Source organism: Rattus norvegicus, chromosome 7 (genome assembly GCF_021556685.1).
Source record: "Rattus norvegicus strain SHRSP/BbbUtx chromosome 7, alternate assembly SHRSP_T2T, whole genome shotgun sequence".
Classification (NCBI taxonomy): Eukaryota; Metazoa; Chordata; class Mammalia; order Rodentia; family Muridae; genus Rattus; species Rattus norvegicus.
In genome coordinates, this window is record NC_141540.1 from 139,859,776 (window position 1) to 139,874,298 (window position 14,523).

General features: G+C 49.4%; 1 protein-coding gene across 10 annotated transcripts; it reads left to right on the forward strand.

The window, feature by feature from the left end:
- Positions 1-6,176: 6,176 nt before the first annotated feature.
- On the forward strand, positions 6,177-13,990 carry Troap (trophinin associated protein). 10 transcript variants are annotated; one of them, XM_087556825.1, is made up of 15 exons: positions 6,177-6,294; positions 6,540-6,688; positions 6,796-6,982; positions 8,132-8,292; positions 8,377-8,514; positions 8,692-8,774; positions 9,111-9,187; positions 9,478-9,542; positions 9,627-9,742; positions 11,652-11,735; positions 11,890-11,949; positions 12,409-12,543; positions 12,687-13,275; positions 13,478-13,671; positions 13,807-13,990. In XM_087556825.1, exons 8-15 carry the CDS (start codon positions 9,491-9,493, stop codon positions 13,852-13,854), a joined length of 1,278 nt encoding a protein of 425 aa, XP_087412951.1. In that variant the 5' UTR covers positions 6,177-6,294; positions 6,540-6,688; positions 6,796-6,982; positions 8,132-8,292; positions 8,377-8,514; positions 8,692-8,774; positions 9,111-9,187; positions 9,478-9,490; the 3' UTR covers positions 13,855-13,990.
- Positions 13,991-14,523: the final 533 nt, after the last annotated feature.

Here is a 14,523-nt window from a genome sequence, read left to right on the forward strand (position 1 = left end):
GGAGAGATGGCTCAGTGGTGAAAACACACAGATTGCTCTTCCAGAGGAACTGGAAGTGCACAAACATACATGCAGGCAAAATACTCATTCACATGAAATAAAAATAAATGAATATAACAAAAAGTTAAGGAAGAAAGAAAGAAAGAAAGAAAGTCCATTCTCAAAAAGAAAAGCAAAAAGGGCTACTATGGACATAGCTCAGAGATAGAACATACTGGAGGCCCTACATTCTTTCCAGCACAACAAACAAAAACACAAAATTGTTATGTTTGCACAAAACAGAAAATTCAGTAGAATTAATAGATAAGCTAAGAGTTCACTCATATCTCTGGATAGAGCTGAATGTGGTGACTCACATCTCTAATCCTGGCGTTCTGGAGGCAGAGACTGGTGGAGTCATATGAATTTTGAGGCCAGTCTGGTCTACAGAACAAGTTCCAGGACAGTCAGAGCTACATAGAGAGAGACCTTGTCTTAAACAAAACAAAACAGAATTGATTGGATAGAAATCAATTTCCTACCTCCACAAAGGAGAGAGTTACAATGTTTATCTTTTTTCATGTATTTATTTTACTTACTCACTTTACATTCAATCTTAGTCAAAGTGCATATTGAGGGGCTGGAGAGAGATGGCTCAGCAGTTAAGAGCACTGGCTGTTCTTCCAGAGGTCCTGAGTTCAATTCCCAGCAACCACATGGGGGGGTCTCATGACCACCTGTAATGGGATCTGGTGCCCTCTTCTGGCCTGCAGGTGTGCATGCAGATAGAGCACTGACTTTAATCCATAGCAGGAAAAGGAAGGAAGGAAGGAAGGAAGGAAGGAAGGAAGGAAGGAAGGAAGGAAGGAAGGAAGAAGGAAAAACTAAAAAGGAAACTGACCAGATGTTGATAGGTCTGGTCTCTCTACCTGAGCACTGGTATTTCTTCAAGTCTCTCTGTCTCTGTCTCTCTCTCTGTCTGTCTCTCTGTCTCTCTCTCTCTGTCTCTGTCTCTGTCTCTCTCTCTCTCTCTCTGTGTGTGTGTGTGTGTGTGTGTGTGTGTGTGTGTGTATGCTCAGGACACCCCAAGACCACAAAGGAGAAGGGGGAAGGGAATTTTCCAGGGTTGGAGGCAGGAACAAAGAACGGCCTCTGAATAGACAGAGGTGACCCATAGAAAAATGTCAGTTTATACAGGTTAGTAAAGGGGGAAAACCTCCATGTTAGGACGAATTTTGATTGGGCAGGTTAATTAGGTGAGCCAATGGGGGCTTTGGATTACTGGACTTCAGTACTTTGATAGCTGGACCTTGGTAATTAGCCTCAGGAGACAAAATGGCTACCAGAGTGGTGTTTGCCATGCTGGTGCTGGCTAGAGTCCCTTCAGTGTGTATCTGTGTGCAGGTACACACATGTGCATACACCTGTAGAGGCCAGATGTCAACCTCCAGCTGGTCTTTCAGCTTGTTTTTCTTTAAATCTGTATGAGTATATGTGTGTATGTCTGAGTGCACGTCACGTGTTTAGGTACCCATAGAGGCCAGAAGAGAGTGTCAGATCCTTGTAGCTGGAGTTACCGATAGATGTGAGAAGGAGCTGCAGTGCTGAGAACCAAACTCAGGTTCTCTGGAAGGACAGCGTGGGCTGGGAACTGTTGAGCCATGGCTCTAGGCAGTTTGATGTTTTGAAACAGTCTCACTAGAACTTAGGTCCGACCAGTGTATCATGTAGTTTTAATCTACCGCCGTCACTCTCGCTAGGCCTGCAGCTTATAACTATTGTAACTGAGTTGTGTGGTTTTTGCACGAGTTTACTGGGGTTGGGGATTTACTGCAACAGACCGTCTAGGCCCAGAGGTCTCCCTTTCCATGCCTGCTCAGCACCGGGGTTCTAAGCGTGAGCCACCACACCCTGCTTTTTGTGTGGGTCCTAGGGATAGAACTCTGGTCCTCATGCTTGAATGGCAAGCACTTTACCGACTGAGCCCTCTACTCAACCCCTCCCCCCTCATTTTAGAGACGAGGTCTTACTCTGTGGCCCTGACTGACCTTCAACATATGATCTTTCTGCTTTTGCCTTCAAGAGCTTGGGTATCACTTTCAATGTTTCCTCTTGAATTCATTCACAGACTCATTCAGCAAAGATTTAGGTCTCTATAAAAATGTTCCCTACAAGTCACTGAAAGTCTGAAGGCAAAGGAAACAGAGTTGCAGTTCTCAACCTGTGGGCCATGACCCATTTGGGGTAGCATATCAAATTTCCTGGGTGTCACCTATTTACAATATGATTAATAACCGTAGCAAAAATAGTTATTAAGTAGCAATGAAACAATGTTATGGTTGGGGGGCACCACAACATGAGGAAGTGGATTAAAGGGCCACAGCATAGGAAGGCTGAGAACACTGAGATAGAGGGTCATCTCAGCATCGTCTGTCAGGAAAGGCAGAGGTTGATAATCATTGTATTCTTTTTTTCTTTTTTTTGGAGCTGGGGACCAAACCCAGGGACTTGCTCTACCACTGAGCTAAATCCCCAACCCCTCAGTGTATTTTTTTAAAGATTTATTTATTTATTATATATAAGTACACACCAGAAGAAGACATCTGACTCCATTAAAGATGGTTGTGAGCCACCATGTGGTTGCTGGGATTTGAACTCAGGACCTCTGGAAGAACAGTCAGTGCTCTTAACCACTGAGCCATCTCTCCAGCCCTAATTATTGTATTCTTACTGATGAATATATAATTCCCAGCTGAGCTCCATACCCTGAGTAAATCAACACCACATATAACCAGAGTTAGCCAGACAGCTTTGAGGGTAGAGAGAACTGACCAAGACGTCGTTCCTAGACTGAGTGGGTGTGTCCAGAAGGGCTCCAGGAGAGCCTGTCTGAGGAAGAAATAATGGATGGACAGATGGTAACATGGACAGAAGTAAGGAGGCATTCCAGCCAGAGGCATAGAGGAAGCAGGACAGATATGAGGACTTAGGTGAGGTCATGAAGTCAGAAGTGTCAGTGCAAACAGGTCTCAACTCAGAGAGAAGCTTATTCTGATTCCAAATCCTAGTGGCTAGGACCCGGGACCTGGATTTAGGTCATCCCAAGTTCCACTGTTCCGAGGTGGAAGCATGGTGTTTGGATGGCAACAGAACAAAGAATAAATCAAGGCATTTTATTTTATTTTATTGAGGCAGGACAGGGTTTATTATTCAGCCTTGGCTGGTCTGGAATTTATTATGTAGACAAGGCTGGTCTCAAATTCACAGGGACTTGCAGGTCTCGGCATCCAGTGTGCTAAGATTAGAGGTGTGCATCCCCATTTCTTGCCCTTCAGAGCATTTTAAAAACACATTGGGGAGCTGGAGAGATGGCTCAGTGGTTAAGAGCACTGACTGCTCTTCCTTGAGGTCCTGAGTTCAAATCCCAGCAACCACATGGTGGCTCACAACCATCTGTAATTGGATCTGATGCCCTCTTCTGGTGTGTCTGAAGACAGCTACAGTGTACTCACATACATAAAATAAATAAATATATCTTTAAAAAAAATACATTGGTGGGGACTGGAGAGGTGGCTCAGTGGTTAAGAACACTTGTGGTTGCAAAGGACCTAGGTTTGATTCCCACATGGAGGCTCATAATCATTCAACTCCAGCTCCAGGGTATCTGATGTCATCTTCTGACCTCTGCAGGCATCAGACATATCAGACATGCATACCATACGCATGTGTGTGTGTGTGTGTGTGCAGGCAAAACACACAAATAAAATACATCAAAATAAAATAAAAAATTGGTGGCAAAGAACAACTTGTGAGGGAATCTCAACTACAGGCCCACATGGAATGAGAGTATTTTTAGCCCCTTGATGGGCAGAAAACTGGGTCTTGTTAATATGATCCACCAAGTTGCCAACTGTACAGAGGTAGGCAAAGAGCGGACAGGGAACTAAAGATGCCCCAAGGTAAATTGTAGTTTTAAGGTTTATTTTATGTAAATGAGTGCTCTGTCTGTATGTACACCTGCATGCCAGAAGAGGGCAGCAGACCCTAGGATAGATGGTTGTGAGCCACCATGTGGATGCTGGGAATTGAACTCAGGGCCTCTGGAAGGGCAGACAGTGCTCTTAACCGCTGAGCCATCTCTCTAGCCCTTAATGGGTTTCTTAACTGTAACATTGCAGCTACTTCAGTCACTGAAGTTTTATTTATGTTTTATGTACATTGGCTGTTTTGCCTGCATGTATGAGGGAGTCAGATCCTGTGGAACAGGAGTTACAGTTGTGAGTTGCCACAAGCAGCTAGTGCACTTAACCTCTGAGGCATCTCTTTAGACCCCAGTCACTGAGGTTTTAACCAGCCTTTGCGGACACACCTTCCTTTTGAGAATTCTCCTTCCCAGAAGACAGAGAGCAAGTGGGCAGAGTGGCATGGCACAGAATGCTAGGTTTAGTGTGCAGAAAACTGAGGCACAACATTTCAGAAAATTTCTCTACTATAAGAAATGGATTTCTGTGGACAGAAAGACTGGGGCTCCCCTGAGGGCTCAAGGAGCTATTCAGAAGAGAAGGCAGAAAGATGTTAAGAGACAGAGAGGTTGGATGACTCCAAAGTACATCGTCTCTCAGACACAGCAGGACTGATGCACCTATGAGCTCACAGAGGCTGTGGCAGCACCCACAGGTTCACGCCAGACTGGTAGCCAATGTTTTTGTAGCCTCCTTGTCTCATATGGCTTTGGTTGGCATTATTTGTCTAACTGGTATTTTGCTTGTATATTATGGTTTCCGACTTTGTGTTTTTATAGGCTTTGTGTTTTGTGTGTTTCTTGTGCTTTTTTTTTCTTTTTCTGTTCTGGTGTTTGTTTTCTAAGGAAAGTGTGGGTGGAGAGGGAAGAGGAAACTGTTTATCAGAATATATTGCATAAAAATTATTTCTGGTGAGACGGTTCAGAGGTTCAGAGGTTACGAACACTGGCTGCTCTTCTAGAGGTCCTGAGTTCAATTCCCAGCAACCACATGGTGGCTCAAGACCATCTGCAATGGGATCTGGTGCCCTCTTCTGGCATGTAGCTGTACATGCAAATAGAGCATCCCTACATTAAAAAAATATATATAATATTATATATTATATATATAATTTTAAATATTTTTCAACTAAAATCATATGTATTTAAAATAAAAAGACTGGAGGGGTTGGGCAAGGAGACTATTTGGAAGACAATGGCTTTCTAGACCAAGCTGGCTGTCTTTGCGTGCTACGCTTTGTCTGGCTAAACAGCTGAGTAGATGCTCTAAGATATGAAGTCCGTAGGTGTGAAAAGAGATGGTGTATGGAAGGGGAGATCCGGAAGCACTTGTTCCTGGCTTGCTTATCAGTGTCCTTTAAACTCCAAACGGATGTCTATGCAGCGGGTGTGCAATCCTTGCACAATGGAAGCTGAAGCAGGAAGCTGCGAGTTTGAGGCCAGTCTGGGATAGAAAGAGCTTTTGTGTGTGCGCGGGTGGAATGAGACATTTGTCTATTCTCATATCCATCATCTGCCAATGAGTAGCGGGTGAGCCCTCCAGACAAGTGGAAGGCAACCTGAAGATGCAGAGATCTCCCCACACTCGAGGAGCCCCTTCAATTCTGAATAACAAAACTCCAGCCACCCTGGGTCTGACCACACCCCACCAGGTTGTGGGGTCCGAGTGGACAAATGATTTCTTGGCTCCTCGTTCTTGATGGGTTCAGTTCGGTTACCTCCAGCCCTCTCGCCCATCAGGTTCCTCATCCCCCTTAAGAAGTGCCCATGCTTCCTGAAGTGTTTCCCAAAACCCGGCCTTGCACTGCGTTCAGAGTCTGGTCAATAGTGTGCTCGATGGCCATTCTTTCCCACAATTCCGCGGCCTTCAAGAGAGGACAGACCTCGCTCGGCTGGCTCCTGATCTCGCGAGAGTACTGTAATGCCCGTTGCAGCCCAGAGTCGCCTTCCCGGGCTTCAGAACAGCATCCTCCCTGGCTGTCCCCCAATCCGGCCACTCGCGCTCCGTTTTCGGATTGGCTGAAGAGCTGGTCAGTTGTTTTCCCATCCAGAAAACGTTTCGGCGACTTGTCCCTCTCTGGCCCCGCCCTCGAAGCCTGCGGATTGGTTGGCTGCGTGTGACGTCACGCGCCTTCGCGTCAGCGGGAACTAGCCAATCACAAGCTTGGCGTATTTTACAAACCGGGGAAGCCTCAGCAGCAGCAGCAGCAGCAGCAGCAGCAGCAGTAGAAATCCAGAAAATCGGCGAAAAAAACCTGAGAAAGTAGAGGTGACCCCGAGGAGCTCCTGGAATGGTGCGGCACGGGGATCTTAGGGGAGTCCTGCCGAGGTTCCTGGGGAGGAGAGCAGTTTGGGGCGAGATAGCAGTCTTGGGTTTCTGGAGGAGTCGCCAGGAGAGAGGCCTTGCTGCCGGTGTGGGCTTCTAGGCACATGGATTAGGACCAAGGGAGAAAAATCAGGGATATCAGCACCCATAGCCTGAGAATGATTTGCTTCGTTCCTCAGTCCTGTCTGCCTTTTTCTCTCGTCTCAATTATAGCCGCCATGACTACCCTCCAAACCAGTAAGGACCCGCACCTCCGAGGTGTATCTCCCAACCCTAGCAAAATTCCAGTACTCTCTCAAAGATGCTCGGATTTTTCCTCAGCCAAGTCGGGCTCTCTGGACCAGGAGAACCAAGATCCAAGGGTAAGAGGGGCATGATGGGTGAAAAGAGTAACCACAAGGAGGCAGCTCCCGTCTGCACTGAACCCCCACCTCCGCGCTGAACCCCAACTTTTTTCCTCTCCCCTCAGAGATCAGCGAAGAAACCACTGCACCGTACTCAACGTCCCCTCACTGACACGGCAGGCCTCAGATCGAAAGCCCTGCACCAGACAGAAAAATCACAAAGACTGAGGATCACTCAGCCGCGGAACCCTTTGGAGGAACTCAAGCCTAGCTCTGGGGGATCAAATGTGGGGCTCACCCATCCCCAGACAGGTACCTGTTGGAGGCCGGGGGACAGCCTACTTGGTGGAACAAGGATGAGAGACACAAAGTGGGGGTTTTGTATGCCTTCTGGTCTCTTGCATACTGTAAGAGTCCTGGGCCTTGTCCCGGAAGCTCTGTGCTCTATGAAGCCATTACAGCTAAGTGCCACCTTTTGCCTGGCATGGTGACTCATGCCTCTAATCCCAGCACTTTAGGGGGCAGAGGCAGGTGGTCTCTGTGAATCGGAGGCCTTGTCTATATAGTGAGTTCCAGGCCTACACAGTGATATCCTGTCTCAAAAGAAAAAAAAAAAAAATCAACCATCAGTCACATCTTCTGGGCCTTTTCAGCAACCCCAATCAGGACAGTCACCATCAATCGCTCAGCTAAACTGAGTCTTTATAATCTGCCCAAACTTCAGCTTTAACTTCTTCCTTTCAATAATAGTTTTATATTTAAAGATTTATTTTTATTCTGTGTGAGTCCATGCAGTGCCCATGGAGTTCAGAAGAGGACATCAGAATCCCTGGAGCTAAAGTTATAGCCGGCTGTGAGCTATAATTGGCTGTGGGTGCCGGAAATATAACCCAGGTCTCTCAGAAGAACAATGGCTCTTAACCAATAAGCCATCCCTCTAGCCCCTAAGAAGAGGTTATTTTTAATGGTGTGTATATGTGTGGGTGTATGTGATGCTCGTAGAGGACAGGCATTGGATTGTCTTAGAGCTGGAGTTCCAGGCCAGCCACCTGACATAGATGCTGAGAGCTTAAGACCAGTCAGCCCTATGCAAGAAGAGTAACGGTGTGTTCCTAGTCCTCACGGCCTCCCTCCAGCCCCCGGTGATATGCTCTGTATGGCAAAACCTTTGTTTTATTTTATACCCCACTGTCCAGAGCAAAGCCTTACATGAAATTCTTTAAACATTGGTGAGCTTAGGTTCAACCCAATGATCTCTTTCTGTCTCTCAAGATGGCTCTGGGCTCTCTATGAGCTGGCGGCTGGCCTTGAACACCTGGTTCTCTTGCCTCAGTGTCCTAAATTCTGGGATTGTAGCTGTGTGCACCACATATCCTGGCTCTGATGTTTCTTTTGCTCACTGTTGCTAGCCCTCAGTGTCCTCTATTCCTGTCTCCTCTAATCCTGTCTCTTCCCTTTCAGAGGCCTCAGGGGCTATAGAGTTTGTTGCTGACCCTGCAGCCCTGGCCACCATCCTGTCAGGTGAGGGAGTGAAGAGCTGTCCCCTGGAGTCCCGGTCCAGTCTGGCTCAGAGAGTGCTAGTGCGTGAGAGAAAGGGAGGCACCCACATCCAGAGGGGCCAGGTAATGAGACGGATATGAGACCAGGCTAGGGTGGGCTAAGGGGTAAATTCTGAGTCTTGCTGATAGCCTCTGTCGGCGGTCCAGAGTGCACGGTCTTCCGCATATCTGGCTCCCAGAATCCGCGCCCACCAAGCGGATCCCGCCAGGGCTTCCTGCTTCTCAAGGCTGGAGGGCCCAGGGCTCCGAGACCGCACTTTTTCCTCACAGAGGTCAGAGGCTCTGGTGAGTACTCTTGAGGGGCTGACTCTCAGTCCTTCTAGAAGCTTCTTCCTGGAACAGAGTAGGCCTTGGGACAACATCTCAAGATGAAGCCCTGGGCTGTTGGGAGAGATGGGGTGAGGTTTGTGTCAAGCTCGGGGTCTGCTTCTGACTCTGTCCTCCTGTCTTGTCCTGGATCAGAACCCACGTGCAGGTTCCTCCTTTCATTCCTCCGCTCGCCCCAGTTTACAGGAGCTCAGAAGAGAGACCTGTGGCGGTAGCAGGTACAGAGAGAGTAGATTCCCTTTGGACCCCAGAGGGGATGGGCAAACATGTCCCTGGGTGGGGCAATGGGGTTCAGACTCTGATGGCTGGGCCTTATCTCAGACGTGGAGGAACTTGGAGGTACACGAAGGGCTCTTTGATTGGCTACAGTAAATGGCTTTTGAGTTTAATTCCCGACGCTTACCACTGCTAGCCGTGCAGGCTTACCTTAACCTGTCTGTAGCTTGGCTTCCGTATCCATTGGCCAAATGAGGATAGCACCAGTACTGGGAGAAGCTACTGAGATGGTGCTGGCAGAGCCCTTCGCTAATTCCCAGCCCTTGCTTGACACTCAGGGATGGATCCTGTACTGACAGCAGGACCTCAGCAAGCCAGGCCTCGAGACTGCTCCTGAAGACCCCGGTGCAGCCTGGTGAGTGTGTGTGGGTACAGGAGCAAAGCAAGGGTGAAGGCCTGCACCAGGAACGAGGCAGGGGCGTGATCAACGGGCCTTGGGGAGTGGGGGAAGGGAGATGTTGGAAGTCTAGCTCAGTGGTGAGTACTCACCAAGCATCCACATCCCAGAACACACACCCATAACACACAAAGCAGACAAGACCTCCTGGGAAGGCCAGAGGTTGGCCTGGTTGTACATGTGTCTCTGTTTCTGACCTCTCCCTGCCACTTCCTGCAAGACAATTTCTACTGTGTTCTCTATCCCAGTCCCTTGTGAGCCATGGCCACCTCCAGCCCAGCCAGGGCATTGGGATTGATAAGTGTTTGCCAAGGTATTATTGTGCTCTGAGGGGTTGCTGAACGGGTAGACTTTGGTTCTAGACACTACGGTAAACGAACGTCCTGTCTCCTCCCAGCTTCCTTAACCCTCAGAGGAGACCACGAGGCTGTTCCTCACTCAGGTGGAGAAGGAGGACCCAAACTGGGTCTGGCTCAACGAGTTCCATTAAAAGAAAGCCTAACACACACCAGGGTGAGAGGAGACCCTTCTGGGATGGGGCGGGGTGGAATGGTGGCCCACTGAGGATTGTGGGTAGAATCATTAGACCTGGGACTCGAAGTATTTGATGGAACTGGGACCACGCCCTCTTCAGGGTAGATCTGACTTCCTTTACTGGGTCTCTGGGGCCTGGGGTCAGAGGTGACAGACTGTTATATATGTCACCTTCAAATCAGTGCCGTGGCCAAGACACGACCAACACTTTTCAACCAACATATTAATTCCTTTATTCCACAGGTATTTGCTGATTGGCTTTTGAATGCAGCCATGGTTCTAGTTCCAGAATATGTATATTCTAGAAAGGGTAGGGGGAAAAAAAACAAAAGAGAAAAAGCCACAAATGTAAAATGTATAGGATGTCACATGGCAGCACGTTCTTTCTAAAGCAAAATGCATAAGGTACTGAAAGGATTTGGAAGGGTAGTTGGTATCATATATTGGTAGTTTAGAGCCATGCTTGGTGGTACACGACTGCAGACCAGCATCTGGAGGCAGGAGCACCTGGGCTGCACCATGGTGAATGTCAGGACAGCCTCGGCTATGTAGCAAGACCTTGTGTTTAAAAATAGAAGGCGCCTGGGTTCGATCCCCAGCTCCGAAAAAAAGAACCAAAAAAAAAAAAAAAAAAAAAAATAGAAGGCGCGTGTGTGCATGCTTGTAGGGCTGGTAACTTAGCTCCCACTGGCTCTAAACTTACAATCGCCTGTAATTCCCACTTAGGGCATCCAATGCCCTCTTCTGGCACCCAATACACTTACATGTAAATTAGGAAAAAAATTTTAATGTTTGGAAGGGGTTGCTTAAGCAGTCTTTTTACCAAATGTAGTTTGGCTAGGGCACTGTCATTGGGAAGATGAGGCTTGCTTATGAGACCAAGAGGTGAGGCAGGCTCAGACAGCTGGGGGTGGGGGTGGGGATAGGGGGATATTTAACCCTGGGCTGCAGATGCAGAAGCCCTGAGGAAAGGAGGTATCTAGTATTTGAGAGCCAGCAAAACACACAAGTGGGATTGAAGCCTAGGTGAGAAGAGGGTCCAAGACGAATTGACAGTGATGACAGGTGAGATCAGGTAAGGGCGGACAGACCAGTGTGTGTTCTTGTAAGGACAGACAGACAAACCAGTGTAAGTTCTTGGTAAGCACAGACAGACAAACCAGTGTAAGTTCTTGGTAAAGACAGACAGACAGAGCAGTGTAAGTTCTTGGTAAGGACAGACAGATAGAGCAGTGTAAGTTCTTGGTAAGGACAGACAGACAGAGCAGTGTAAGTCCTTGGTAAGGACAGACAGACAGAGCAGTGTAAGTCCTTGGTAAGGACAGACAGACAGAGCAGTGTAAGTCCTTGGTAAGGACAGACAGACAGAGCAGTGTAAGTTCTTGGTAAGGATGTACAAACCAGTATAAGTTCTCGGCTCGTAGTCTGAACAGGAAGCCAGGGGAAAGTGTGAATAGGAAGAGATAATTGGTTTCTCTCTTGAAATAAACGTGCAAGCATGCACATAGTGGGAGGCAGAGGCAGGAGGCTCAGACGTTCCAAGCCAGGCTCTAAGTTGCATGGGCCCCTAAGGAGCAGCTGCTGCAGTGGTGAGAACAGGAAGAATAAGACACAGGAGGGAGAATTCGGGAGGCCACTCTTCCTACCTTTTTCCTCCAGTGACAGTGATGGCTCTCTGCACCCTCTCCTGTCCCTACAGCCCAGCCCATAGCCAGCCATACAGTACCTACCACCTTTCTCACCAAGCAGTCACCTTTTTAGACAGGCTGAGGCGTTTGCTCCCCAGGCCTCTCAGCTGTGATTTGTGTCAACAGCCCTTGGGCTGGGCAGGATAAGAAGTGTTTGGCTGGAAAGCCATGTTCACTCAGCCAACCACATCTCTCCTCAGACCACATATTCATCCATGAAACGCTTTACCACTCGACGGAAAACCCAATTCACACCCCTCCGGTCACTACCTAGAGTCCAGCAGGTAAGAGAAAGCAGAGGAGGTAACCGTAACCAGTGTGGGCTGGGACTAGGGAGGAAGGGAGAGGGCAGGCAGGCACTAGATAGGGATGGGGGTGAGGTATGACAGGCCGGAGGAGTGGGTGTCACTCATGGGTGGTCTGTCCTGTCTGACACAGGCCCAATGGCTGAGTGGCCTCTCTCCTCATTCCTCCCCTGAAGAGCCTGCCCTGCCCTGGGTAAGTGTCAAAAACCTTCCTGTACTGAGGTCTGTGGCACTCCCCCACGGCCTGGAGGGCTGGCAGCCTTGTGATTTGAGGTAGGTGTATTTGCTGTTCGCCTCTCCTTCCTATTCAATATTTAGAATGTCAGTCTATCTCTATCTATCTTCTGCTAGTCCCACACTTTGAAAAAAATTATTCTCTCTCTCCTCTCTCTCTCTCTGTGTGTGTGTGTGTGTGTGTGTGTGTGTGTGTGTGTGTGCGCGCGTGCGCATCTCAACAGCCTGAGCTGCAAACTTTTGATTCTCCCGCTTTTGCTTCTCAGGGCTAATATCTGCTCTATCGTAGGCCTGCCACACCATACCTGGTTTTTAGAAGAACGACCAGGGAACTTTGATCCATTCCAGGAGGGTGGGGACAGTATTCTTTCCCACCTCAATGTGGCTTCTTCACCCGCCCCCTTTCCTTCTGTTTCAGGAGCAGATTGCTGTGAAGTTGTTTGACCAGGAGAGTCTCATCGCCTTGCAGAAGGGACCTGGGAAACCATCTGTGGCAAGCACTTCTGGATCTCAGTCCACGAGAACCCCCAGCCACCAGGAGCTAAAGATGCAGGTGGGCCTGTAGGGGCCGCAGCTCTGATGGCTTCTCCTCCACAAGAAGGCTGGGGAGGGGGAGCGGGGAGAAAGGCTGGGGGTGTGTGACAGGGGCCTTGAACACACAGTGGTGACACGCTGGGATACTCTCTCCCACCACAGCGCATCCATATTTTGCAGCAGCTCTTGCGGCAGGAAGTAGAGGGGCTGGCAACGGGCAATTGTGCAGCTCTGAATGGAGGCTCCACTTTAGATACGACCGAACGTCAGCCCCCAGTGGCTGAAGACTCCAGCACTCTGAGTGCTCCAGCACACAAGTCTGAAACTCCCCTTGCACTGCCAGAACACTCTGGTGTGACAGAGGCCCTCCCTGCGGAAGAGCGTGAGGAGCCACAGGCTTGCCCTGGGGAAGACACTAAGGAGTCACAGCCCTGCTCTACCACAGAACTAAAGCCCCCAGTGCCACATAGAGCTGAGCCAGAGCCGCCAGCACCTTGCCTTCCAGCACTGGCAGGACCCCCTCTGCCTAGTTGTCGGGGACAGGCTGAGCCCCCTGAGGCTCGCCCTGGGATACAGCTGGGAGCATCGGCAGCCAGCGCTCTGCAAGCTGGAAACCCAGAGTCTAGCCCAGAGCCCTGTTGCAGTCAGGGGCCTCCAGCAGCCACCAGCCTGACCTCGACACAAAGCCCAGTGTGTGCCAGCTTCCCTATCCACTCACTGCACTCTTCGAGATCCCCGACAGGCCGCTCAGGTAAGGAACTGGCTGAGAAAGACCATGAGGAAAGGGCCCTGTCTGGGAGCGGGTCCTGCCTTGCACCTCCCCATGCCATGCTTTATTTCCCCTGTACTTCTAAGTGGCTGTGCTCATAGGGAGGTGCGGGGTGGGGATGGGGGGGGTGGACCTGGAAGAAATATAACTCCAGAGGCCCCTCTGAATTCTCCATGGCCTTCAGGCCCCAGCAGTGTGGCCCCTCGAACCCTGGCCCTGAGGCAGCGCCTCAGAGCTTGTCTCACCACCATCCACTGTTTCCACGAGGCTCGCCTGGATGACGAATGTGCCTTCTACACCAGTCGAGCCCTGCCCCCAGGGCCTACCAGGGTCTGCACCAATCCTGTTGCTACAATGCTTGAATGGCAAGATGCCCTGGTGAGCCTTTGGTGTATAGCCAGCACGCCGCAAGCCTGTAGGACAGTGGCAGGCTGACCTTGCCCTCTCTATGGAGAAGTTATGGAATATGACAGCCCTCTTCTTTTTTTTTTTTTTTTTTTTTTTTTTCTGCAGCGTTTCATTCCAGTTGGCCCTGTGGCCCCACAGGACTCTCCGTCGTGACTCTGGCCTTTTCTGGGCTTCTGCCCTGCTGTACTCACCCCTTCCTTTAGCCTTATTTATTGTCGACCTGCCCATTGGACTGGGAGCCAACGCCCTTTTATCCTTTATAATAAAGTTTCTATAAATTGTGTTTGAATGGGGCAGCCAGAGCTGTTGCTCTCCAGTGGCCCACATGGTGGCAGTGTGCTCCAATTTAGAGGAGATTAAGCACTTGGGACCATAGGCTTCCTCTTCAGCAGCTGTCCTCCAGAAAGCGGCCGCCCAGTCTGCCTTCTCAGGCTTCTTGAGTGGATTAGGGGGAAATTACAGAACTTGTTCTCTCTGAGATCAGTCCCACTCTAGGGGGGCCACCAGGTATTCCCACATCTAGAACACCTCTGTTAGAACTCTCAGTTGGGCACCTGTGACCCTAAGCTGCCTGGAGGCTAAGGCAGGAGAATCACTTGAACCCAAGAGTTGGAGGCAACCCTGGGCAAAAAGCCATGACCCATCTCAAAAGGAGAAAAACTACAAATAAACCAACACCAAGGAAGAAAAGAAATGCTAGAATTCTTTTCCTATGCAGGCAGAGCAGACCCTCACCCTTAGAATCTTCCTCATCCCTGCCTGTGAGGGCAGCACTCCTCCCTCCACTCCGTCTTCCCTTGCCTTCTCCTTTCTGGAGAGGCA

Coding starts and splice junctions, on each gene's coding strand:
- Troap (XM_087556821.1), top strand. CDS start 6,545: ATGACTACCCTCCAAACCAGTAAGGACCCGCACCTCCGAGGTGTATCT. Junction 8,775..9,110: donor GAGACCTGTGGCGGTAGCAG/GTACAGAGAGAG, acceptor CTTGACACTCAG/GGATGGATCCTGTACTGACA. Junction 12,544..12,686: donor ACCAGGAGCTAAAGATGCAG/GTGGGCCTGTAG, acceptor CTCCCACCACAG/CGCATCCATATTTTGCAGCA.